At 37.7% G+C, this 26,969-nt stretch overlaps 1 protein-coding gene across 2 annotated transcripts in view; it reads left to right on the top strand.

The window, feature by feature from the left end:
* NCKAP1L (NCK associated protein 1 like) overlaps positions 1-26,969 on the top strand; it is a 111,219-nt gene that overhangs the window by 65,312 nt on the left and 18,938 nt on the right. For both annotated transcript variants that reach the window (XM_039344737.1, XM_039344736.1), the window contains exon 27: positions 25,750-25,843. In XM_039344737.1, coding sequence (XP_039200671.1) covers positions 25,750-25,843 — 94 coding nt within the window. The remainder of the gene's footprint in view (positions 1-25,749; positions 25,844-26,969) is intronic.

The raw sequence follows: 26,969 nt of genomic DNA, 5'->3' as shown, positions 1-26,969 counted from the left end.
GAGTGACTGGCCTCAAATCACCCAGCTGGCTCATGCCTAAACTGGGACTAGAACTCACAGTCTCCTGGTTTCTAGGCCAGCATCTTCACGACTACACCAGCTTCATTTATTCCGTCTGATTTTGCTTTGAGAGTCTTTCTAGGCAGTTGCAGGCTATGAGTGGAACATAAGGAGACTCTTTTTTCAATATGGCATTTTATTCTGATTGACAGTAGCTCTCTAAGATCTTTAGCCATATTTGCTAAATGTTGGGGGATGGGGAGGTGTTATGGGTTCTTCCACTGAAATTTTAATTTGTAAGCCACCTGGAGGCACCATGTGTGAGTTTGACAGCCATATATATTTTTTTAATAAATAGATGCATAAATAGATCTGATTGGTTTTAGCTGGACGTGCCAGGGGTTGAGTCTTGGACATTCCCTATGCAGAGCAGATGCACGTGTTGAGCAACGGTCATGCGCATTGTCTTCATACATTACTGACAGTGCTGTTTGAGCCCAATATCTGTACTGTAGAACAGAGACCCCCAATCTTGGCAAGATTTTATTGTTTTTTTTTTTTTCATCAACATATGTTAATTTTTACAATCAACAAGTTGTCTGGAGTTTGCTGTCCTAATACTTGTTCAATTCCTAATCCTTCATTCTTTCCTCTAGACAAGAATAAAATAAGTTCCAAATTTGATAATAGTCTGTATCTTCTTTATCTTTCAACCTCACAGTTAATCTGTCCATCTCTGCATATTCCAATATTTTCCTGATTATTTCTTCCTCTAATGGCAGTCCTTCATTCTTCCAGTATTGTGCAAAAATTATTCTCGCTGCTGTAGTAATGTGTAAGATTAAATATAATTTTTGCTTATTAGTCTTTTCAGGGATAATACCTAGTAAAAAAAGTTCAGCTTTAAAATCCACTTGTTCACCCAATATTTTTTCTAACCACATATGTATCTTTCTCCAATAGGCCTTTGCCTTACCACATGTCCACAAAATGTGATAATAAATGCCTATGTTATGTTTACATTTCCAACATCTATCTGACATATTTTTAAACATTTTTGCTAATCTTGCTGGCGGTAGGTGCCATCTATAAAACATTTTATACAGATTTTCTTTGTATGAAGTTGACATTGTTAATTTATAGTTTCTCTCCCATAACATTTGCCATTTTTCTAATTCTATATTATAGCCAAAATTTTTTGCCCATCTTGTCATTGTTTCTTTGTTCACTTTCCATATCTAAAATTAACAAAAAGTTATACATTTTCTTGATTAATTTCTCATCTGTGGTTAACAAAATCTTATCAAACACAGTTTGATCCTTGTAAAATCCATATATTTTTACATCTTTTTCATATCTACTTTGTATCTGTAAATGTGCCCATCAGGACAAGTTAATTCCCTGATTTTCCAATTCTTGTTTAGATTTTAATTTCCCATCAATATGTAGAATATCTTTATATGTCCATATTTTTTCAAAGTCTATCAAGTTCGGATTTATAAATGGCTCCATTTATATCACCCTGGAATTTTTAAATATATTTTAGCTTTAATTTTTTTCCCATACTGTTGACAAGGCATTTCTTATAAAATGATTTTGAAAATACTTATGGACTCTATTTTTCCCGTACCATAAGAAAGCATGCCACCCCAATTGTAAATCATGCCCCTCTAAATACAATAACCTTTTATTTCTAAGTGTTATCCACTCTTTCACCCATGTTAACACAGATGCTTGGTAATACAACGTCCATTCCAGCAACCCAAAACCTCCATTTTCCTTAGCATCTTATAATGTTTTCATCCTAATTCTAGCATTCCCCCCCTACCAAATAAAGTTCAAATCCAATGAATTTAAATCTTGAAAGAATTTTCTCTTAAGTTTTATCGGAATCGTTTGAAATAGAAATAAAATCTTCGGCAACACATTCATTTTTACTGTAGCAATTCTTCCTAATATTGACAGCTGCAGATTTTTCCATCTTTCCAAGTCTAGCTTTATTTGCTTCAATAATTTTGTATAATTGTCTTCTTTTATTGATGAACACTTAGCTGAAAGATGAATACCTAAATATTTAACTTTTTTCACTATTTGTACCTCTGTTTTCTCTAGTATTTGCCTTTTTTGTTTATCTGTGAGGTTCTTTACTATTACTTTGGTTTTTTCTTTACTTATTTTTAGTCCTGCCATTTCTCCATATTCTTCTATCTTTCCCCATAGTTTAGGGATCATCTCTAAAGGTTCTTCCAAGATAAACACTAAATCATCAGCAAATGCTTGTAACTTATATGTTTCATCTTTTATTTTCAATCCTTTAATTTCTGTGTCCTGTCTTATCCTTCTATTTAGTACTTCCAAAGTAAAGATAAATAATAATGGAGATAGTGGACAACCTTGTCTTGTACCTTTTCTTATCTCAAAGCTCTCAGTATAATCTCCATTCACAATCACTTTTGCTGTCTGGTTGCTATATATTGTTTTTATCATATTTGTAAAATTCTTTCCAAAATCCATTATTTGTCATTGTTGAACCATAAATTGCCAGGAAATATGATCAAACACTTTTTAGGCATCTAAAACCACTAATGCTAATTGTTTCCCTGGATGTAATTCATAATATTCTAATACGTCCATTATCACCCTTAAATTGTTTTTAATTTGTCTCTTCGGTAAAAAGTCTTTTTGATCTGGATATATGAACTCAGCTAAGTATTTTTTCTGACAGTATTCCAGCTGAGCTATTCAAAATCTTAAAAGACGATGCAGTAAAAGTGCTACACTCAATTTGCCAGCAAATTTGGAAAACTCAACAGTGGCCACAGGATTGGAAAAGGTCAGTTTACATTCCAATTCCAAAGAAAGGCAATGCCAAAGAATGTTCAAACTATCGCACCATTGCACTCATTTCACATGCTAGTAAAGTTATGCTTAAAATCCTACAAGCTAGACTCCAGCAGTATGTGGATCGAGAACTACCAGAAGTACAGGCAGGATTTCGAAGAGGCAGAGGAACTAGAGATCAAATTGCCAACATACGCTGGATCATGGAGAAAGCTAGGGAGTTCCAGAAAAACATCTACTTCTGCTTCATTGACTATGCAAAAGCCTTTGATTGTGTGGATCACAACAAATTGTGGCAAGTTCTTAAAGAGATGGGAGTACCAGACCATCTCATTTGTCTCTTGAGAAACCTATATGCGGGTCAAGAAGCAACAGTGAGAACTGGAACACGGAACCACTGATTGGTTCAAAATTGGAAAAGGAGTCCGGCAAGGCTGTATACTGTCGCCCTGCCTATTTAACTTATATGCAGAGCACATCATGAGAAAGGCAGGGCTAGATGAAACAAAAGTTGGAATTAAGATTGCCGGGAGAAATATCAACAACCTAAGATATGTAGATGATACCACGCTAATGGCAGAAAGTGAAGAGGAACTAAAGAGCCTCTTGATGCGGGTGAAGAAGGAGAGTGCAAAAGTTGGCTTGAAACTCAACATTAAGAAAACCAAAATCATGGCATCCGGCCCTCTCAATTCCTGGCAAATAGATGGGGAAGAAATGGAGGTAGTGACAGATTTTATTTTTCTGGGCTCCAAGATCACCTCAGATGGGGACTGCAGCCAAGAAATTAAAAGACGCTTGCTCCTGGGGAGGAAAGCTATGGCAAATCTAGACAGCATACTAAAAAGCAGAGACATCACCCTGCCAACAAAAGTGCGTATAGTCCAGGCCATGGTTTTCCCAGTTGCAATGTATGGCTGTGAAAGTTGGACCATAAGAAAGGCTGAGCGCCAAAGAATTGAGGCCTTTGAACTATGGTGCTGGAGAAGACTCTTGCGAGTCCCTTGGACTGCAAGGCGTTCAAACCGGTCAGTCCTAGAAGAGATCAACCCCGACTGCTCTTTAGAAGGCCAGATCCTGAAGTTGAAACTCAAATATTTTGGCCACCTAATGAGAAGGAAGGACTCACTGGAGAAGGGCCTAATGCTGGGAAAGATTGAGGGCAATAGAAGAAGGGGACGACAGAGAATGAGATGGCTGGATGGAGTCACTGAAGCAGTAGGTGTGAACTTAAATGGACTCCAGAAGATGGTAGAGGACAGGAAGACCTGGAGGAACATTGTCCATGGGGTCGCGATGGGTCGGACACGACTTCGCAATTAACAACAACAACAAGTATTTTTTCAGTCTCTCTGCCATTATTGAAGTAAAAATTTTGTAATCGACATTGAGTAATGAAATCGGTCTATAGTTCTTAATATACGTCAAGTCTGAATCTTCTTTTGGTATCAAAGTAATATTTGCTTCTATCCATGTATTTGGAAGTTTGGCCTCTAACAATAATCCATTACAAACAGCTTTCAATGGTTTGCTTAATGTATCTTGTAGATTTTTATAAAGTTCCGCCGGTAGCCCATCTGGGCCTGGTGTTTTCCCATTCTTTTGTCGTTTTATAGCCTCTAATATCTCCATCATTGTTATTCTTTCTTCTAATATAGTTTTAAATGTCTCTGGAATTTTTGGCAATTTACTTTCTTCTAAATATTGAGCAATTCTCTCTTTTACAGCCTCCTCTTTGCCATACAATTCCTTATAATATTTCTTAATTATCTTTTTTATTTCTTCCTTTTTAAATTGTAAACAACCTTTCCCATCTACTAAGTTATGTATTATTTTCTTCTCTTTCTGTTTTTTGAGCTCATAAGCTAGCCATCTTCCTGGCTTGTTGGCATTTTCGAAAAAAAATTGTTTTGCACTCTTTATTTGTTCCGCCAATTTTTCTGAGTCCAACAAATTCAGCTTATGTTTTATTATTTCCATTTCTCTTTTCAAAGTCTTTTTCTGTGGATTTTGTTGTAATTCTGTCTCTGAGTTTCTAAATTTTTCTTTTAATAATAAATATTGCTGTCTTCTCTGTTTATTTTTCTTTGCCATATACGTTATAGCTATACATCTAAAACAGGCTTTAGCTGTATCCCATACGTTTTGTAGTGATGTGTCTTCTTCTTTATTTTCTTTAAAGAAGAATTCCATTTCTCTTTTCGCCAAGTCTATGAATTCTTTATCTTTTAGTATAGACTGATTTAAAATCCATCTTGGTTTTTTTTGTGTTCCTTTCCATGTCGCTTTTAAAGGATTATGATCTGCCCATGTGCCTATTTCTATCTCAATTTCCTGTATATCCATCTTTAATTCAGAAGTCATCCAAATCATGTCAATTCTTGACCAGGATTTATGGTATTTGAGTAAAAGGTATATTGTCAATTTTGAAGATTGATTTCTCTCCAGACATCTTGAATTCCAATTTCTTCTGCCATATCAAAGAATGTCTTGGGTAGTCTTCTTCTTATGGGTTTTCCTGTTTTGCTACTTTTGTAATCCATTGTTCCATCTACTATCGCATTAAAGTCTTCTATTAAACAAATATTTTGGTATTCCATTTCTATTAATTTCCTGTGTAATCTTTGATAAAATTGTTATTGACTGTCATTTGGGGCATAAATTGCCACTAGCAGTATTTGTTTTTGATGTAAATATATTTCAACCATTACAATTCTTCCTTCTTCATCTGAATATATTAATTTAGAATCTATTGTCTCTTTAACGATATCACCATCCCTCGTTTCTTTTGTTGTGCTGATGTATAATAAAGCTTCCCCATTTTTGGGTATTCCAACAATTTATGTTGTTTTTTATGTGTGTCTCTTTTTTTTTTTTAATTGAAAATTTTTTAAAAGTTTTACAAATAAACAACAACCCTCACCCAATCCCATCTGCTTATCCTCTTGTTGTTGCTGCAATCCTTCATCCAAAATTACTCTATTTCTTACTTCAAAGTTCTCTGCTTTCCAAATTGAGTCCAGTCGATATCTTGTATTATTCCAGTTTATTAAAATGCCTTCAGGCATTAGCCATCTGAAATTTATGCCTTTCAACCTTGGCTGGCTGAGGAATTCTGGGAGTTGTAGTCCACAAGTCTTAAAGTTGCCAAGGTTGGAGACTCTTGCTGTAGAACAGTGGTTCTCAACCTTTCTAATGCTGCGACCCCATAATACAGTTCCCCATGTTGTGGTGACCCCCAACCACTTTTACATCACCGGATACCAGGGGCATGACCAAAAAAAAGAGGGAAAAAAATGGCGGACAGCCTTGTTTGGCGACCCCCGTGAAATGGTCGTTCGACCCCAAACGGGGTCCCGACCCACAGGTTGAGAACCACTGCTGTAGAAGGAGCTACATCAAAGCATTATTATATCTTTTGGTTAATCCCTTAATTCTCATTCCTGATTGAGATGGACTGCATGAATTGCTGTGCTACTGATTGTGCTTTCCCATTATTTGGAGAGTTTGGCAGAAGTTCTCCAGTATCTCTGGAGAGCCCGCGGCTTGATCTGTTTTAATTAGAGATGCCATGGAAGCCAATTTGGATCTTAATTTTGCCTTTCCCATGTGTGTGTGTGTCCTTGGTTTCTTGTTAATGTGGCTTGCCATTTCCTTCCTTTTTTTTCTGTAAATCCAATCAGTTTTTGCAGCTTGTAAAGCAGTAAGTGAATCAGGCTTTCAGATGAATTGGGACTTTCAGAATTCCCTGGGAAGAGGCAGGGTTCTTAGTCAGTCTTCCCCAAACAGTGTTCCCTGAATCGCACTATTCAGCCAGAATCAGATCATGGAAACTGATGCAGTTGAGGTGGTAGGCCGTTTGTAGCCTCAAGGCTCTATGTTTGGAATACCAGGTAGTTTTACTCATTGAAAAGAAAACATGACAAGAGAAATGCTAAAGTTAGGAATATAATTTCTGCAAAAAAAAAGTATTCTGGAAGCTAGTGCTTGCATGAAACAATAACAGACAAGTCTTATTTTGGAAATAATAGAAGGCCTCAGCTTCTTAAGTCTGTGTCTAGCTAAGAGCCTCTAGTACAGCGATGGTGAACCTTTTAGAGACCGAGTGCCCAAACTGCAACCCAAAACCCACTTATGCATCGTCGGGTGCTGGGTGGGCGTGACCCATTGGGTGGACGTGACTGCGGTGGTAACAGCAGACTGGGTAGGACTAAAAAGTTCAATCAATCAATTCCAACTTTGCAAGATCTTTTTTTTTCCCCACAAGAAGTTGAAATTGACTGACTGATTGAACCTTTTTTTTTTTGTACACTGCCACGGAGGCCTAAAGAGAAAAGGTTTTATAAAACCCAGCTGAAGGCCTCGGACTGGGGCGACGGCGCGCGTGCCCACAGAGAGGGCTCTGAGTGCCGCCTCTGGCACCGTGCCATAGGTTCGCCACCACTGCTCTAGTATGCTATCCTCCAGCAGGTAGAAAGAGTGGATCAGAAAAAGACCAAAAGTACAGAGGTGAGAGAAAACTAAGAAAGAGAAAAAAGGGATGAAAACCGTGAAAATATCATTCTACACAATAGAAGCTATGTAACATAAAGAGTTACAGAGTTCTTCTGCTAAAGTCTTCGCATCTATGGCCCCCAACAGGCAATATATTTATAGTTAAAGAAATCTGATGCCTGAAAAGTTGGATTTTGACCATAGGGGAATTTGGAATCTCCCTTATATAATTCCCCAGAATCTTCACTGACTGTGACTGATGAATATGGATTGCATAGATTCCTGCTATTTAGTAGTGGAATGTAAATAAAAGCTACACTATAAGTCCTGAAATAGCAATAGCACTTACACTTATATACCGCTTCATAGTGCTTATGCAGCCCTCTCTGAGCGGTTTACAGAGTCAGCTTATTGCCCCCCAACAATCTGGTCCTCCTTTTACCAATCTTGGAAGGATGGAAGGCTGAGTCAACCTTGAGCCTGACCGGCTTGAACTCCAGGCTGTGGGCAGAGTCAGCCTGCAATGCTGCATTCTAACCACTGCCCCACCAGAGCTCTGGTATAAAAGCAAACTAAGCAAATAAATAATGTAAATGACAGGCAAACAATTCATAAAATTCACAATTCTTTCTGTGTTTATAGTGTGGCTCCAGCACATGATTACTGGACAAGGTTTAAAAGGATGGAGGAGTGGGAGGGTGCTCTAAGTTATCAAAAAAATTACCTAGCCATGTCTCCTGTCCTTTGTTTACTTGCTTTTGTGTTTCCTTGGAGCATGGTGCTCACTTCAGTTGTTCTTCTTAGCACTAAAAGTGTCTTCTACCAAACCTTCACCCCTTTGCAATAAAAATTCTCACCCCTTATTTTGATACATGGAATTAGCATTGTATAACTTAAAAATGAGCTATATTATATATGAGATACATGTATACATGCCCCAGTATAGCTCTCTGATACTAATGGTGATTTTTAAGCATTGCAGCTTGATTTTCATTCTCACCATAATCCTCAAATGGAGATTTTTTCCAGTGCTGTTCAGTTTATGAATTAATCTTTTTATTATTATTAAAAGTTTTACAAATTTAATACAATATAACCCAAACCTCTCCCACCCCTCCCCCCCTCCCCCACTTCCCAGAGCTGATTACAGGGTAACAAATAAACAATCATAATCTAACTAACATTACCCGACTATACTATCAAACAATCTATAACATATTTTAACTCCTTTTCAAAAAAGTATTAACTAATTAAAAACAATAATAATAATATAATTAAACTATAACACAAAAAATAATATAAATTCAACCAGATTAAACTATTAATAATAATCTAAAATCTACTCATAAGTAAGATAATACTTCTCAGTCTCATATTTCTTTTGAATATAATCAATCCATCTTCTCCAAACCGAAATATATTTTTCTTGTGAATGGTCCTTCAAATAGGCGGAGATTTTCGCCATTTCTGCTAAATTAGACACCTTAAGTATCCATTCTTCCATAGTAGGCAAAGAATTTTTCTTCCAATATTGCCCCACCAATAATCTTGCAGCTGTTATAAGATTCAGCATCAAATTAATTTCTTTAACATCAAAATCAACCATAATACCCAACAAAAATAATTGCGGAGTAAATTTTATCTTTCTCTTAAAAATCTTTTGAATATTCCACCAAATTTTAATCCAAAAAGCTTTTATATCTCTACAAGTCCACCAAATATGAAAATAAGTTGTATCTAAACTTCCACATCTCCAACATTTGGGCTGTAAATTAGGATACATGCGGGACAACTTTTGGGGATCCAAATGCCATCTATAAAACATTTTGTAAAAATTTTCTCTTAAATTTTGCGCTTGAGTAAATTTTACATTTCTAACCAAATTGTCTCCCATGTATCCAATAAAATCGGCTCTTGAATATTTTGAGCCTATTTAACCATACAATCTTTAACTAACTCCATTTCAGAATCCAATTCTATTAAAACATTATAAATTCTCTTTATATGTGCTCGATTTTGATCTTTAATCTGTTTTACCAAATTCACATCCTCTAAAGTGATACCAACCATTTGATCTAAACTCTACCTAACTAACAATTGATTATACCGAAACCAAGAGTGTACAATATTTTCTTGATTCAGCTCAGTTAAAGATTTTAGTTGCCAATCCTTCCCTACCAAGCTACGGTAATTAATTCCTTATAAGAAATCCTATCCAAATTTACACCCCTAGATATTCCCTCTATCACATGTCCAGGAATCCCCAAAATTGGAATCTTATAATTTAACCTATAATAATACTTCTTCCAGACACGCAACAAAGCACTTCTCAGAATATGGGATTTAAAAACCTGATCTACTTTTTTGTCATAAATTAAATATGCATGCCATCCATATAATAAATCCCATCCCTCAAGAGAAAGGATATTTTTATTTGTTAAGTTGAGCCAATCACTAATCAGCATTAAAGCCACCGCATCATAATACTTAATCTTAAACTTAACTCTTGGTTTTTTCCCTGCCCAAATAAACTTATTAATCCCCTTCTGCCATTCCTCCAAATTAACATCTTTTTTCAAAATATATATCATTTGAAACAAGAAAAGAAACTTTGGAAGAATATTCATTTTAACTGCTGAGATTCTCCCCAACAAAGATAACTGTAATTTTTTCCAATCATTTAAATCCTTTTGCACTTTAACCCATAATGTCTCATAATTATTTTTATACAATTTAACATTAGAAGCTGTAATATATACTCCTAAATATTTAACCTTCCTCACTATTTCAAAGCCAAAATATCCTTTTCCTTCATAGACATATTTTTCGATAATATTTTAGTCTTATTATCATTTACCTTAAAACCAGAGACCTTCCCATACTGAGTTAAAATTTCAACCAGATCCCTAACCGAATCTGTCGGTTGAGATAATGTCACAACCAAATCATCAGCAAAAGCTCTCAACTTATAATCATTCTTATTTATTTTTATTTCCTTTGTTCTAGGTGATTCTCAAATTTTAATAAGTAAAATCTCCATGAATTAATCTTTGATATAGGTAGCAACCTAATTGTTATTTTGCTAAAGTTTCAGGGGATATTTAGATATTTTTTCCGTATTGTGTTGGGAGCATACGCCCACACAGGGGCTGATGGAAATATGAGGATGTTGCTTCAGTTCTTATTGGTATGACACTTCAAAACTAGGTAGAAAAAAACAGCATCAATAGCTCAATAAAAGACCCACAATTATGAACAATCTATATTGCAAAATAGGAAAATATTTTTCCCCTGAGTGCAATAAATGTTCACAATAATTGGAAATATTGCACATAGAAGAACAAAATATGGAACAAAGTAAGTAGTTTTCAGTTAAATCCCATGCTATTGTGGTTGTTGATGGAATTAGCAGAGACGACTAAATTGACTGTTTTGATAAAAGAAAAGAATATACTGTAAGTATTTTTGTTTCTACTTGGAAACTGCTTCTGGACTTTGTACTTGAAGTGGAAAAAATGATACTTTGATTTTGGGTTTTACTGATTAGATTGATTTGTTGATATAAAAATGGCTAATTTATACTACTATAGAAATTTAAAAAATTGAGGTTCAATGTTAATGCCTTATTTTACTGCAACAGAGGGAGTCGGAAGTCAATACCTCTTTTTCTGTTTCCCCCACTTTTCCATGCTTCTTTTTTATTCCCCTTTCTCTTACCTTTGTTCCTTATTATTTGCGTTTGTATTTTCATATTTTATAAGTGAATAAAAATTAAAATTAAAAAAGGAAAATCAGAAATATATATTTTAAAACTACAATTGTTCTTTTGAACCATTTGTCCATGTTCTTTTCTTTATTTTTCTCCCGCCTTTTTATTTTTATAAATAACTCAAGGGGTCTGTGGAGATTTTCAGTCATCCAGGTCATAGTTGTCTCAAGGTGCTTTTTTTTCTTTCTTTGATAGGCAACTGGACTGTTTTTTCCTTGAGGAAGAAGAAGAAAATGTTTCGCTTCTTATCCAAGAAGCTTCATCAGTTCTGAGGGCAGAGGGAATGGAAGATCTTCCTCAAGGAAAAAAAAGTGCAGTTGCCTTTTGAAGAAAAAAAAGACACATTTGAGATAACTCAAATTAGAAAACAAACCTTTGTGTTCTGGCATAGAGGCTCCCATTTTAGGAGATTGCTCACAATGGCACCACCTTGCATTTTGTAAATTGAAAGAATTCTGAAATTCAGGAACTGTCTGAATGTCATGGATTTCTTTCCGTGTGCACTCCATTGAATGCATATTCTTGGTTTGGGCCTAGTCCTGGGCCTAGTCCTACCAACTGGGGCAGATATTCACTATGGTATTAAGTACAGCCCTGTTCTTAGAGCTTCCGGTGGGAGGCGACGGCGATGGCGGCTAGCTTTTAGCCGTCCAGCTGGGGAAGTGTCAGAGCCGCGGAGCGCAGCGCGCATCAGCTGGCCCGCGGCTCGGAAATCCCTTCCCGGGCAAAGGGAAGGGACAGAGAACGCAAGAGTAGAGGTAGAACCCCTGAACCCCCTCTGGATTTATTTCTAGAGGGGGTGAAAGGAGTGTTCCCTCGGAGCTCTTGCTGATCTCCGCCTCCCAGCTGTTTTTGCTTCCTAGGAAGCAAAAGAAACCGCCGCTTCTATCTCCGTGTTTACAGCATTTTGGTGAGTAATTTTTAAACGGACGGAGCAGTTTAAAGGATTTTTTGTTATATTTTAGGTGTTTATTTTTTTATCTTTTGATTTTTACTATTTTTCCTCCTTTTTTTTGTTATACTAGTGAAAGGATTTAAGATGGCGTTTTGAAACTGTCGGAGTTTTTTTTCCTTTCTCTTTTGTTTTACTTTCCCTTTCTAAGGACTGTTTTTTGCTTCTGCTTTTGCTTTTGGTTTAGAATTTTTTCTTTTGAACTGTTTGCTCTTTTACTACTTATTCTTTGGATTTACTCTGGACTTTTAATGACTATAGTTTGTCTCTTTTTAAAAAAAATTTTTTTTTTCTTTCCTCCTCCCTTTTTGGCTGGAGGGGAAAGGGAAGTGACAATTGTGCTTTTTAAAATGGCTTCAAAGAGGCAGCAGCCTTCCTCAGCACCTAAGGTTATTTCTTCTCCTATAACTTCCACTGCACAGCTACAACAACAATCTAAACATGTACCACCGGCTCAGCCACCACCCTCCCCTCCTCTACCTGGACTTTCAGTACAAGAGGTTAGAGGCATAATGGGAGAGATTGTAGTTCAAATGAGAGAGGAAATGAATCAATTTGTTTCACAGATTAAATCAGAAATTAAATCTGATCTCAAAGAAGAGATAACGGGGATAAAGTCTAAATTGCAAGAAAATAATAATGAACTACGACAAGATATATTGGCAGCTGTTTCAGGTTTGGCTACTGTGGTGGTTAAGCTCGACGCAAGGCTTGAGGAAGTGGAAGACAAAGTTGACTCTTTGGATGACAAAATTCAAGACGTGGAAAGGAAGGTGGACTCCTCACAAGAAGATATTTTGATGTTTCAGTATAGACAGATGGAGTATGCCCTGAGGATTAGAGGCCTCAAGGAAGATATCAATCAAGATTTGGTGGAGGTGGTCCTTACTGATCTGGCGCTGGCCTTGGATATGGATAAAGGAGAATTACAGAGAGAAGTGGAAAAAATTTATAGACTCAACTCCTGGATTGCTAAGCAGAAGAATTTGCCTAGAGATGTGGTGATTTACTTTACAAAGAAGTCCCTGCGGAATGAGATTATACAAGCCTTTTACAACAAAAGATTTCAGATTGCCGCCCAAGATGTCATCATTCTAAAGGAAATCCCATCCAAAATTTTAAGAAGTAGAAAAGACTTTGCTTTTTTAACCAATGAGCTTAAAGCTAGATCGATGCCATTTAGATGGGAAATTCCGATGGGTATTGTTTTGAGCCATGCTGGGACACGCTACAGATTGAACACAGTTGATAAAGCTAGAGATTTTTATACTTCGGTCCTGGGTGCAGGCTCAACTTCATCTGGTCGGAAATCTTTGAGTGGTAAGGAAGCTGAGCAGCAATCTGAGGCATTAGATTTGGTTTCCGCAGGGATGATAGAAGTGGCAAAGCAACGCCAGACGGAGGCTAAAGAGCAGAGGATGACTCGTGCAGCCTATAAGCGTAAAGAGAAGGAGCAACGTAAAAAAGAGCCCAAAGAGAGTTCTCCTGGAAGTGCTTCACCGCCGGTGGGAGGAGCAAGACCCAAGAGTTATGCAACACACGCAGCTCTGTCAGATTTTGATGGTGTCTTCTCCAGGCTGCGTGCCAAGGGAGATGGCAAAGTTTTTGACCTGGAATGTTAATGGATTGAATTCTCCTCAGAAACGGAAAAAAATCTTTTATTATTTGAAGCAACATACCAATGATGTTATTTGTCTACAGGAAACTCATATTTTACTTAAAGACCAGAAATATTTAGTTAATGCTCGTTTGGGATCTCATTTTATATCTCCTGCTCCTGGGAAGAAAGGGGGAGTTGTTATATATGTTAAACAAAACCTACCAGCTTGTCTGGTAGAATCAGATCCCCAGGGGAGATATGTGATGATTGAACTTGGTATATATGGTAAGAAAGTACTTATAGTTGGACTTTACGCTCCAAATCAACAACAGGAACAATTTTATAAACAGTTACATCAAAAAATAACTTTGCTTGATTATAGATCAGTGGTATTAATGGGTGATTGGAATGGTGTCTTAGATACACTAAGGGATAAGAAAGGTTCCTCTCCTTTTCTTAAACAAGCAAGGCTACCTAAAGCCTTTTTTGACATGAAAGAAGACTGGGAATTAAGGGATTATTGGCGGGAACGTAATCAAGAGGAGAGAGACTTTACTTTTTTTTCTGATAGACACCAATCTTTTTCAAGAATTGACTTTTTCTTGATTACCACGGACTTGTATAATAAAGTAAAGAATGTAAAGATTTTTTCTAGATCACTGATGGATCATAGTCCAGTTTGGATGGAGCTGATTCAAGAGAAAGAGGAAAGAAGATCTTGGAGAGTTAATGAAAATTTGTTTAGACAAGAAAAGAATGTTCAAAAACTAAAGGAGTGTTTAAAGGACTATTTTGCTTTGAATATGTATAAGGGGACTTCAATGTCAATGGTATGGGATGCAGGTCAATGGTATGGGATGCAGGTAAAGCATTTATGCGCGGTGTTTTGATAAAAATGAATAATTTTTATAAGCGAAATCAGATTCAGAAACGTAGAGAACTTGAAGATGAAATTAAATTAAAAGAAAGGGCTTTGATTTTAAATCCTTCTGATGAGAGTATTAAAGAATCTGTAAAGTTATTAAGGTCACAATTTAATATGTTGATAGCAGATCAAGCTGCAACCAACTTATTATTTATGAAACAAAATACATTTTGTAATGCCAATAAGCCTGGGAGATGGTTGGCTTATCAATTAAGAAAGAAACAGAGACAAAGAATAATAGAGAAAATAAACTATAAGGGTAAATTAGTTTCTCAGAAGGAATTGATTAAAAAATCTTTTTTGGATTATTATCAAAACCTATATAAATCTACTAATATACAAATGCTAGATATAAATAAATATTTAGCTGAGGCAAGTTTTCCTAAACTGACTGAGGATCAGAAATATGAAATTAATGGTTTAATTACTAAGGAGGAAATTACCTCAGCAATTCAACAATTGAAATTAGGGAAAGCACCGGGTACGGATGGGTTAACAGCTGTTTATTACAAAGTTCTAATAGAGGAGATGATCCAACCATTACATGATCTTTTTAATGGTATTTTACAGGGTTTAGAGATTCCTCCTTCATGGCGTAGTGCTTTTATATCATTGATTCCAAAGGAGGATCAAGATCTTACCCTACCAAAAAATTACAGGCCTATATCTCTTTTAAATGTGGATTATAAGATATTTGTAAAAATTTTGGTAAATAGGCTTATGAGGGTGGTGCATCATCTTGTGCATAAAGATCAATCAGGATTTATAACAGGAAGGTATATGAAAAATAATGTCAGACAAATTATTAATTTACTAGAATATTTAGACAAGAACAACCAAGTTCCTGCAGGGCTCATATTTTTAGATGCTGAAAAAGCATTTGATCAATTGAATTGGCATTTTATGTTAAGAGTAATGGAAGAAATGAATTTTGGTGAAAAGATATTACAAGCCCTTACGGTAATATATCAAAAACAAACGGCACAACTTATTGTTAATGGAGGTTTGTCGGAGGTTTTTACAATAGAGAAAGGTACTAGACAGGGGTGTCCTTTATCGCCATTGTTGTTTGTTTTAACATTGGAAATATTATTGATCAAAATTCGAGAGTCTCAGGAAATTAAAGGAATATATGTTAATAAAAAAGAATATAAGTTGAGAGCTTTTGCGGATGACTTGGTTGTTACTTTGTCGCAACCTGATTATTCTGTAGTAAACTTATTACAGTTGATTCATCATTATGGTTTGGTCTCGGGTTTTAAGATTAACGTAAATAAGACTAAAATTTTACCTAAAAATATGTCGAGTCAGGAGAAGCAGATTTTGGTCAACTTGACGGGTTTTGAGATTGTTAATAAGGTAAAATATTTGGGGGTGATGCTGTCTGTTTCTAATGCAAAATTATTTAAAAATAATTATGAAAGGTTGTGGGTCAGGGTACAGAAGGACTTGAAGAATTGGGAAAAGTTGCAATTATCCCTCATGGGAAGAATTGCAGTGATAAAAATGAATATTCTACCCAAGTTTCTTTTTTTGTTTCAAATGTTACCAATTTTGAAAAATGAGATTAATTTAAATGAGTGGCAGAAGGGTCTCAACAAATTTATTTGGGCAGGGAAAAAACCAAGGGTTAAGTTTAAAATTATGCAAGACTTCCGTGAGAGGGGTGGACTTAAGGTACCAAATTTGAAATTATATTATGATGCGGTGGTTTTAACATTAATTAGTGATTGGGTAAATTTGACAAATTCTGAGATACTTTACTTAGAGGGATGGGATTTACTTTATGGGTGGCATGCCTATTTAATATTTAATAAAAAAATAGATTGGGCTTTTAAATCTCATATTTTAAGAATTTCTTTACTTAGGATTTGGAGAAAATATTATAAAAGTGATTTTAAAGTACCATTATGGGCTATACCTTGGCATGCGATAGAAGGAATAAAAAGAGGGGTTAAAATGGATATGGTGTCTTATAGACAGTTACTTAAATGGGATGGACAAAACTGGCAATTAAAATCACGGGAAGAGTTAGCACAAGAAAATTTTACTTATTCTTGGTTCCAATATAGGCAATTATTAGATAGATGGAAGATGGATTGTAAGGTGGGTTTTCTTAGAGAAGATGAAAACCTTATTAAGCAACTGAAGGATCAAAGACAAACCCACATTAAGAGAATTTATGGGGTTTTAGTTGAATTGGACTCAGAAACGGAACTAATTAAAGATTGTATGATTAGATGGGCGCAGAATTTTGGTGAGCCAGTTTCATTGGACACCTGGGAAACTATTTGGGTGAGAAATGTCAAATTTACTCAAGCACAGAACTTAAGGGAGAATTTTTATAAAATGTTTTATAGATGGCACCTTGATCCACAAAAAATGTCTTATATGTATCCTGACGTGCAACCCAAATGTTGGAGATGTGGTTATAAGGAGGCTTCTTATTATCATATTTGGTGGTCATGCAGAGAGATAAAAGCATTTTGGATTAAAATATGGTGGAATATCCAGAGAATTTTTAGAAGGAGGGTAAAATTTACTCCGCAATTATTTTTGTTAGGTATTGTTACAGATTGTGATACAAAGGAGGTTGTATTGATGTTAAACTTGATCACAGCCGCTAGGCTGTTAGTAGGACAATACTGGAAGAAGGAATCTTTGCCTACATTGCAGGAATGGTTTCTTAAAGTAGCTTATCTGGCAGAAATGGCAAAGATTTCGGCTTTCTTAAAGCAACAAACGCAAGAGAAGTTTTTTGCTGTTTGGGATAAATGGATAAAATTTATACAATTTAGATTGGGTATACAAAAATATTATATAGTTTTTTCATAAGTTTTATTTTCATATATATTATAGATAATTTTTTTATATATATAAATATAAAGTTTTTAATTTAATTTTTATTTTTATTTTTTTTAAGCCTATATTCTGCTCCGGGAAGCTCGGGGGGGGGGAAGGGAGGGTTTTTTTTTTTTTTTTGGGGAGGGCTGGGGGATGGGGTTTTTTTTTTTTATTTAATATATGTATTGTTTAGTTTTATTTTTCTGTATATGTTGCCTCTTGTTTTGTATTATTTTTCCTTTTTTGTAAAATTTATAAAACTTTCAATAAAAAAAAAAAAAAAAAAAAAAAAGTACAGCCCTGTTCTTGTCCCTCTATTGCCTTGATAAGGACAGCAGCAGCGGGCAGAGTGCACACAAAGAATGTAAATGATGAAATTGATTTAAATTCATAGCTTAACTAATTAGTGCTGTTCTCTGCTTCCTACCTCCCCCCCTCCCTCCACTGTATTAGACTTAATTGCAATCATTACTAGTAGTGGGATTCCTATGAATAAACAGAAGGAATCTTGACTTCCCATTTCCAGCTGGTAAGTGTGAATATAGGAAGAAAGAAATTCGAACTGTTGAACATTTCTTCTGAATGAAAAATAAAAGAACAAATCACAGGCTATCGGAAGCCACCCAGAAACAAGGGAAGCACAGGTGGAGAAAAATCAAGATCCCAGGCAGATTGTGCACTCTGGAGGCATGTGCAGGAATTGAAGCACGCCATTTTTACTTGTGCCAGGACCGATAACCAGGAGCCACACTTTAATACTGAGAGCCAGTTTGGTCTAGTGGTTTAAGGCAACAGGCTAGAATCCAGGGCATGGGTTCTAGTGCCGTCTCAGCCATGAATGCCACTTGGGTGACTTTGGGCCACTCGCTCTCTCTCAGCCCAACTCACCTTACAGGGTTGTCGTTGTGGGGAAAAATAGGAGGAGGAAGGTGTGTTGGATATGTTTGCCACCTTGAATTATTTTGAGGGTTCCTTGGTGTTCTCTGGGCTTGCTTGTTTACTTGCAGACATTTCATTACCCTAACTAGGTAACATCATTAGTGGTAGTAAGGAGTGCTGTTTGCTGTCAGTTTATATTCTGGTGTCTTGCCTGTCTGTATGGGTGGGGGCGGTCTTAGGGATTCTTTGGTTGGGCTATTTACTAATGGCTCTTTGGCAGTTTCTTGATTGGCGTATTGCTTACTTGATGGCTGGTTTGAAGTTGACCTTAGAATTAATCTATTCTATGCTGATCTTGAGTGCTGATTATTGGTGAAGAAGTGCTGGAGTCTTTTTCTCTTGGGGTTGGTTGATTGTCTCTTTTGCATAGTCCCGTGGTGGCGAACCTATGGCATGCCATAGGTGGCACACAGAGCCCTCTCTGTGGGCATGCACACCGTCGACCCAGTCCTAGGCCTTCAGCTGGTTTTATAAAACCTTTTCACTTTAGGTCTCCACCGCCATGTGCAAAAAAAAAAAAAAAGTTAAATCAATCAATCAATTTCAACTTCTCGCGGGGAAAAAATCTTGCAAAGTTGGAATTGATTGATTGAACTTTTTAGTCCCACCCAGTCTGCCGATATCACCGCAGCCACGCCCACCCAATGGGCCACACTCACCCTATGGGCCACATCCACCCAGTCTGCCGTTACCACCGCAGCCACATCCACCCAGTGGGCCATGCCCACCGGCACCCGATGATACATAAGTGGGTTTTGGATTGCAGTTTGGGCACTCGGTCTAAAAAGTTCACTATCACTGGCATAGTCTATAGATGTTGTTAATGTGTCTATTGATGGCTGATTTGTCAGAGTGTCAGACTTCTAGAAATTCCCTGGCGTTTTTTAGATTTGGCCTGGTCTAGGATTGTCACATGTTCCCAGTTGAAACTATGGCTTTATGAATTATGAATTTATGAATTATTTTATAAAAATAACAAAGGCGGGATATAAATAAATAAAATACTGGAAAGTAGTATATGAGGATCTCAGCATGGTGCTGATTCTTTCTGGGAGTTATTTGGTGGCGGTGGGGGGAATGAGTGGCTGGTTGTCTTTCTAAGAAAAACACTAAGCCTCTTTCAAGCCCCACCACCATCACACACACACACACACACACACACACACACACACACACACACACACACACAAAATCAGGTAAAGTTCCATAGTGCCATAAAAATAGTTTTGGAGTGTCCTTTCCTTTTTCAAAAGGGCCAGATGGAAGAAGCCTTTATGTTATAGATGGGGAACTTTTGGCCCGCCCTCAGGCTTCAGCCTTTCAAGCGTGACTGAATCCCCTTTAAATCATGCATTTATCTGACATGCATTTATGATGGTTGCAGCATCCTAGCTCACCACTTGTGACCTTCCTAGCCAGTTTCCAACAAGCAAAGTCAATGGAGAAAGCTGAATTCCCTTAACAACCATGTGATTTGATTCACATGATTTGATTTCTGATTTTCAATTCTAAATCACATGATCTGATTCCAAAGCACCAGAAGGCAAGACAGAAAACAGTAGATGGAACTAATCAAGGGGAGAAGCAACCTAGAACTAAGGAGAAATTTCCTAACAGAGAAGACAATTAACCAGTGGAACGACTTGCTTTCAGACCTTGTGGGTGCTTCATCACTGGAGGCTTTTAAGAAGAGACTGGACAGCCATTTCTCTCAAATTGTGTAGGTTCTCCTGCTCGAGCAGGAGATTGGACTAGAAGACCTTCAAGGTCCCTTCCAGCTCTATTCTGATTGATTGATTTGCTTAACAACTGTGACAAAAAAAATAGTAAAATCAGGCACGACTCCCTTAATGACCACCTCACTTAGTGATAAAACTTCTGATTCCAATTGTGGCTGTAAGTTAAGGACTATCTGTAAGTTGTTAGGTTGATTATGTTTTAATATATTTGGTGGGTATGTTATTATGTGATACTGGATAGTTGGAAACCAAACATTTGGGGAACCAACATTTAAAATGCTCTGGTTTGAAATTTCCAAAGAGAAGATACTTACAATTTACACATAATGTAGACCTCCTTATTTTTCTCTTAACACAATATGCAAACAGAATCAGTAAAAAAAAGATTAAAATTTGGAGCACAAAAGCAATATTTGCAACTGTGATTTGTTGAATGTAATTATAATTGTAGCTTGGTGTGATATATAAGCCGAGCACACTGTTTGCAGCTTTCAGCTGGTTTGTTTTCTATCCAGACCTCTAACAGCTCAGAACTGCATCATAATAAGAGTAAGGAAAACAGCCAAAAATGGTCCAAGCAGGTGAAAATTACTTTGTTCATCTGTATTAATTCTGTATTGGTTTTGATTTGATCAATAAATTATGGCTTAATAGGACACGTGATTTCATAATGCTTTTATTTATTTCAGGACACAAAATGGTGAGAAGCACACAGTGGGCCATATATTTTTGAGCCTTGCAGCTGTGAGATAGTCTTTCTTTTATTTGTTTTTAAGAATATGAAAGGGGATCTCATTTTAATTTGCTCTGGGTTCTTGGCACAAGGATACCCCTCCAGTCTACAAAATTATCTAATCTTGTATTAGCTGTAGAAAACAGAATATAACCAACAGCCAGGAATTAGGAATTGGAAAAGTATCTGTAGAAATACTGCAAGAGTGCTGAATTGGTACAAGCTGCTTAAATGGGTGGGGGTGTGGATGCTCTGTCATTCATAAGCCTCTTCACTTAAATCAGCTTGTGTATATCATAGAGATGCTTGATAGAGTGGGCATAAGGTAGCAGGAGCCAACCTGTTCCGCTTTAAACAACCGTAAATGTTTTAATACTTTCTTTAGCCCCCAGCTGCCTTGTCTGTCAGCTTTACATGAAATCCAGCAGAAGACTTTCACAGCCAGTTAATTCCTCTTCTCCTCTCTTCTCCCTTCTGGCTTTTGGAAGTAACTGAAAATTTAAATCCAGTTCATACGTTTAGAGAGAATCAGTGGCCCTATTTCAGTGACAGAGCAGCAGGAATGCAAAGTGGCCTTGCCACAAGGCAGGTGAGCAGGCAGGCAGCCTTTGTGCCCGAAGGACCATGTTTCTTCCTATTCAAAGAAAAGAAATTGCATTTGGCTGTAGTTGTGGAGACTAGGGAAGATCGAGATACAGGGAATTGAAGTAGCATCCTAGAGCGGCAAGATCTTGCCTGAGCACATCTAATGGGGGAAATTGTTTTTTTTTTTTTCACTGATCCTGAATTAACTACATCTATTTTGCTTGCTGTTCCCATTCGATCTTGTATTTGTGCAGTAGGGAAGCAACATGGGCAGTAAGAAAGTACAAACACATTATTTGCCTTACTTTTATAAGACGTCTTCAGCACAAGGCACTGGATAGTCAAAGTCATATATTTTGGAGAATTAATATAATGATTCTACATTAAAATTCAAACTAAAAACTGTATCTCTTCCTGGATGCTGTAAACCTTCAGGACTTCATCCTGAAGAAATACTATCCTGGGTCACTCTGAAGTCCTCCCTATTTAGAGAGGGTGTGTGTGTGTGTGTGTGTGTGTGTGTGTGTGTGTGTGTGTGTGTGATGGGCATCATATGGTTACATGCAAAGTGTGGACAGGACAATTATATCATGCAAGGAGGAATTTTAGGGTAATAAAAGTACAATAGGATGCGATCTTTGCTTTCTCTCAAGGTTGAGAATTTGCTTGAATTTATTTAAATCAAACGTTTAAATTGTTGCCACTCTTCCTTCTGCTCTATGAATATATTCACCATTTAATATAAACCAGACAGAGCATATTAAGTAGAACAGCACAGTATTCTAGATCTTTGTGGCCAAAGAACTTAGAAATTGTATAGTGGTTGAAAGCAAGGATCACTGGGGATTTATAATAGAAGTAGGTTGGAAGGTGAGGAAAGAAAAAAGCAGCTGTGATGTTTAAACCCAAAGGTGCTTTTTCAAAAGGCATCTGGACTTTGTTTTCCTTGAAGACATTTCTCTCATCCAAGAAGCTCTTCAGTTCTGATTGAATGGTGGAGGATGGAAGGACTTATATTCCTTGCAGTCTATATGGTTGTTAGCATCTTCCACCATTCAGCCAGAACTGAAGAAGCTTCTTGAATGAGAAGAGAAACATCTTCAAGGAAAAACAAAGTTCAGCTGCCTTTTGAAAAAGCACCTTTGGGACACCATGAACTGGATGACTGAGAAGCTCCATAGATATGATGGTTAAATAAATGAAGGGCCTTCCATAGGGTGTAATAAAAAGAAACGTCATTGAGCTGTCTTTTATGCATGGGTGTCTCCTCTGATTTGAGAACCTTCCACTGTATTAATTGCCTTAATAAATGACAATGCCAAGAAGTTTTATGAAGACTTCAATCTAGGAAAGTGTAACGGAGGAAGACAGTGTGGCAGGAGCATGTATATGTATGGCTCGGTCCTGTCCCCCCTCCTTTTTAACATCTACATGAAACCGCTGGGTGAGATCATTCGGCGACACGGGGTGAGGTATCATCAGTATGCGGATGATACCCAATTGTATATCTCCACCCCATGTCCTTTCAGTGAAGCAGTCGACGTGATGTGCTGGTGCCTGGAAGATGTGAGGGTCTGGATGGGGGTGAACAGGCTTAGACTCAACCCTGACAAGACCGAGTGGCTCTGGGTCTTGCCCCCCAAGGATCATCCTGATGGTCCATCATTGGTCCTGGGGGGGGGTAAACTTACCTCCCTCAGTGCAGGCACGCAATTGGGGTGTCCTCCTGGACTCACAGCTAAATTTGGAACAACATCTATCGGCTGTGGCCAGGGGGACCTTTGCCCAGGTTCGCCTAGTGCACCAGTTGCGGCCTTATCTGGACCGGGAGGCTCTACTCACGGTTACTTGTCACCTCAAGACTGGATTACTGTAATGCGCTCTACATGGAGCTACCCTTGAAGAGCGTTCGGAGGCTGCAGTTGGTTCAGAATGCAGCCGCGAGAGCGATTGTGGGTGCACCAAGGTACACCCACGTGTCACCTATCCTCTGCGAGCTGCACTGGCTTCCTGTGGGTCTCTGGACGCAATTCAAGGTGTTGGTTATCACCTTTAAAGCCCTTCATGGCTTAGGACCAGGTTACTTACAGGACCGCATACTGCCGCATAGTTCCCAGAGACCGGTGAGGTCCCACAGATTGGGCCTCCTTCAGGTCCCGTCGGCCAGACAATGTCGGCTGGCGGGCCCTCGGGGAAGGGCCTTTTCTGTGGTGGCTCCGACGTGGAATCAACTTCCCCCTGAGATTCGAACTACTCCCACCTTGCCGGCCTTCAAGAAAGCCATTAAAACTCTCCTGTTCCGGCAGGCCTGGGGTTGATGTCCCCGGGGGGGGGGGGCGGGACACGATTGGGACATGTTGTATGAATGCACTCATTTTTATTGTTATATTTATTGTTTTAATTTTGTATGCCGCCCTGAGTCCCTAGGGATTGGGCAGCATATAAATTTTATTAATTAATAAATAAATAATAAATAAATATGGAAGAAAGTGTTGATACTTCCGCTTCCATTGCATTTTTCTTCAAACCTCGATTCAAGGTCCTCTATGTTTATGGTCTTATCTAGATCAGTATCACACTTGGCTTCTCTCCAATGTTGTTTCTCCTCTTGCTATAATTATTGCCCTTTGTGATGGCACTTATGTTGATAGCTTGATTTTTAGCTGCCATCTTTTCTTCTAACACTGCACTGACATATTTTCCAAAGCAAAGGTCAACACACTACAAGCAACTTCTTTACTTCTATAACTCACTTGGTTGCACAGAGACTCCTGAGTCGCTTATCAGAGATTTGGCCCCAGCTTTATTTTGCCCGAGCCTGGTTGTTTGAATAATATCTATTAGATTTTGAACTGGGGTGACAGGGTCATGGATTGCCTTCGTTCTATTTTCTTTGGGTAATATTTTCTTGTAAAGCACTGTATAACATACAGTAGTCACTGTATAACATACAGTAGTTTTGTGGATATTATGCTAGCATTTTATTGCCGAATGGGTGGATCACTTTGGATAGTTTATGGCAGAAGTGCTTTATGCATTTTAAAGACCCAGTCAAATGATTGATTTGGTGCCTCATTGAGCAACAGGATTGTTGGTCATGAATTGTGGACAAACTGTGAATTGGCAAGATTTTCTGCTCAGCCCCAACTCCACAATAGATCTGGAAGTCTGAATTTTTGGCCCTTGGCCTTTGGTTCTTCTTAGAGGGCCATTTCTCCATAAAATTACAAAGGCACACATATTTGATTACTGTAGAGGGAAGGGAGAATGGCCTTGAAGGACAGGAGGAGTAAGAAAATGGTTAGATAAAAGAGGACTTGTCCAGGGCAGGAATGTAACCTGAGTAAATGAGATTCTCCATAGTTCTCAGGAAGATAGGGGAGGGTGGGGAGGGTACATTTAGACTTGCAAGCCTCTGTTATTATAGTTTTACAGTAAAAATAGTACGTCTACCTTAACAATTACTATGAATATCTCTGGTTTTGCTTCCTGCTGCTTTGCTTCATTGGTTTTGTTCCTGAATCTGCAAACGTTACTGAGACAAAAGACTAATAAGGATGGAGCAATAGAGACAACCTGTCTTGCGTCCTGTCTTAGATTAACTGTGGACAAAGCAATGTTGAATTATCTAATATTTCCTTTTCATCTTAGTGTGAGGTGAAGTGTTTTCTCAGTGACAAAAAGCCAGCTAGTGATGCCGATCAAATCTCCATTTGTGATGTAGTGTCATTACACCATGAGTCTCTTTGTTTCCTACAGCCAGAGCTATAATGTGTAGGAAATCGCTGAGTGTCAAATATAAGTTTTGCACATGTGTACATTTATTATAATTAAAAAATTTAAATAGCATGAAGTGGAAATGAAATAGCAAAGTTCTGAGGGAATATAAGAAGTTCTCATTTTTCTGGGTCTCATTTTTTTTATTTCCTTTAAGTAAACCAGATTCAATTTTACTCTGGTTTGAACTTACACCAAAACCAAACAAACCTTATTTTGATTTTATAAAAAGTGTGAATCCATTTTTTGTAAAACAAACAAACAAACAAAAAACTACCAATGGGAGGTGAAGATACCTGATCTTTTTGTTTTTGTTTTAATTATGAAGAGTTATGTTACTTTCTTTCTAGCAATACAGGAGAATGATATGGCCCACCTGCAGTCAGAAGTAATACAGTTACTGGAATTCTACCATGTTCTTTGCTTAATGAGGTGTAGACCAGGCCCACCATGTTGACAGGGAATGTTATAAGAAAGAGGGAAAAAAAGGGAACAAAGTCCAGCAGCAATTCTGTCCCTCTCATAAGACCTGGTTCTGCCATTCTCTTTAGGTGACCTTGAGCATCTTTGAACTGGCCACAGCTGCAGGGCTCCCCTGTGACATTGACCCAGCCCTGGTCTCTGCACTCTGCAACCTGAAAAAAGGTAAGGATACAGCTTACTAACATTTGTCTGTCTTGCTCCATTAAGATAAAAGTCTAGGGCTGCAGCATGCTGTCCTGTATCATCTAGGCAGGTTTCTAGATAGGGCATCTTTCCCAGCACTGGGAAAGATTCCCCTATCTGGAAACTTGCCTAGATGATACAGGAAGATCCTGTATCATCTAGCGCTGGGAAAGATCCTCTTTTAGGGAATCTCTCCAAGCTGAGCATCAACGTGGCAAAAATATTTCATCTCTTGTCTCCAGGAACTGTTACTGCTTGGATGCCATTGCTGGTTTGTTTGTACTGAAAAGGCCCATTGCCGGATCTGTGCAAAGAAAATGCAGCTAGCCAGCATTTTTTCCTGTGCCTTTCTCAGTTGGCAGGGGCAGTCTAGTATGTGTAATAAACAGTATTTATGGGTTCTGAACATCTCTGTGGGTGAGATGTATGCAGTCTCGTACTTAGAGATTTTTTTTCTTCTTCTGTTCAATCATGTTAGATTTGTGGGGATTGCCTGGAGAAGTCCCTTGTGATTTTCCATGGCCTTCTTCCTAAGTCTGAGAAAAAGTTACTGGCCTAAGGTTATCGGCTGGCTTCATGTCTAATGGGGAACTAATATATTTGAGGGGTTCTTGGTGCTCTCTGAGCTTGCTTGTTTTCTTGCAAGTAAACAAGCAAGCTCAGAGAGCACCAAGGACCCTTCATTTCAACCCTGAGCTACAAATATTCTCCTTCACTGGTACTAACATATTTAACGGATATTAGAGACATTAGGAGCACATTTTTTTAAAAAAAAATATTTTCTTCTCTCTTTCCTATTTTCAAAACCTAGATAATTTGGGTAGAGGGGATCAGAGTGGAGTTGCCATTTGCACGCCTTGAATAATTCAAGGCACTAGACTGCTACAATAAGTAAATTCAATTGCTATGGAAGTGCATACTTTTCTTTGATCAGCAGATTAATTCTATGACCAGCGGTCTATTTTTCATCCTCCTTTGCTGCAACGTAGGTCAGAGATGAACAGCAGCATCTTTGATCTGCGAGCTTATGCACCAGAGACAGGTTCCTTGTGTGTCCAATCACACTTGGCCAATAAAAAAATGTTCCATTTCATATTCCATCTTG

This window comes from Crotalus tigris, unplaced genomic scaffold (genome assembly GCF_016545835.1).
Source record: "Crotalus tigris isolate CLP2741 ecotype Arizona unplaced genomic scaffold, ASM1654583v1 scf7180000017937.1871474, whole genome shotgun sequence".
In the NCBI taxonomy this organism is placed as follows: Eukaryota; Metazoa; Chordata; class Lepidosauria; order Squamata; family Viperidae; genus Crotalus; species Crotalus tigris.
Note: the sequence above shows the minus strand (reverse complement) of the source record. Positions and strands in the feature narration are given on the sequence as shown.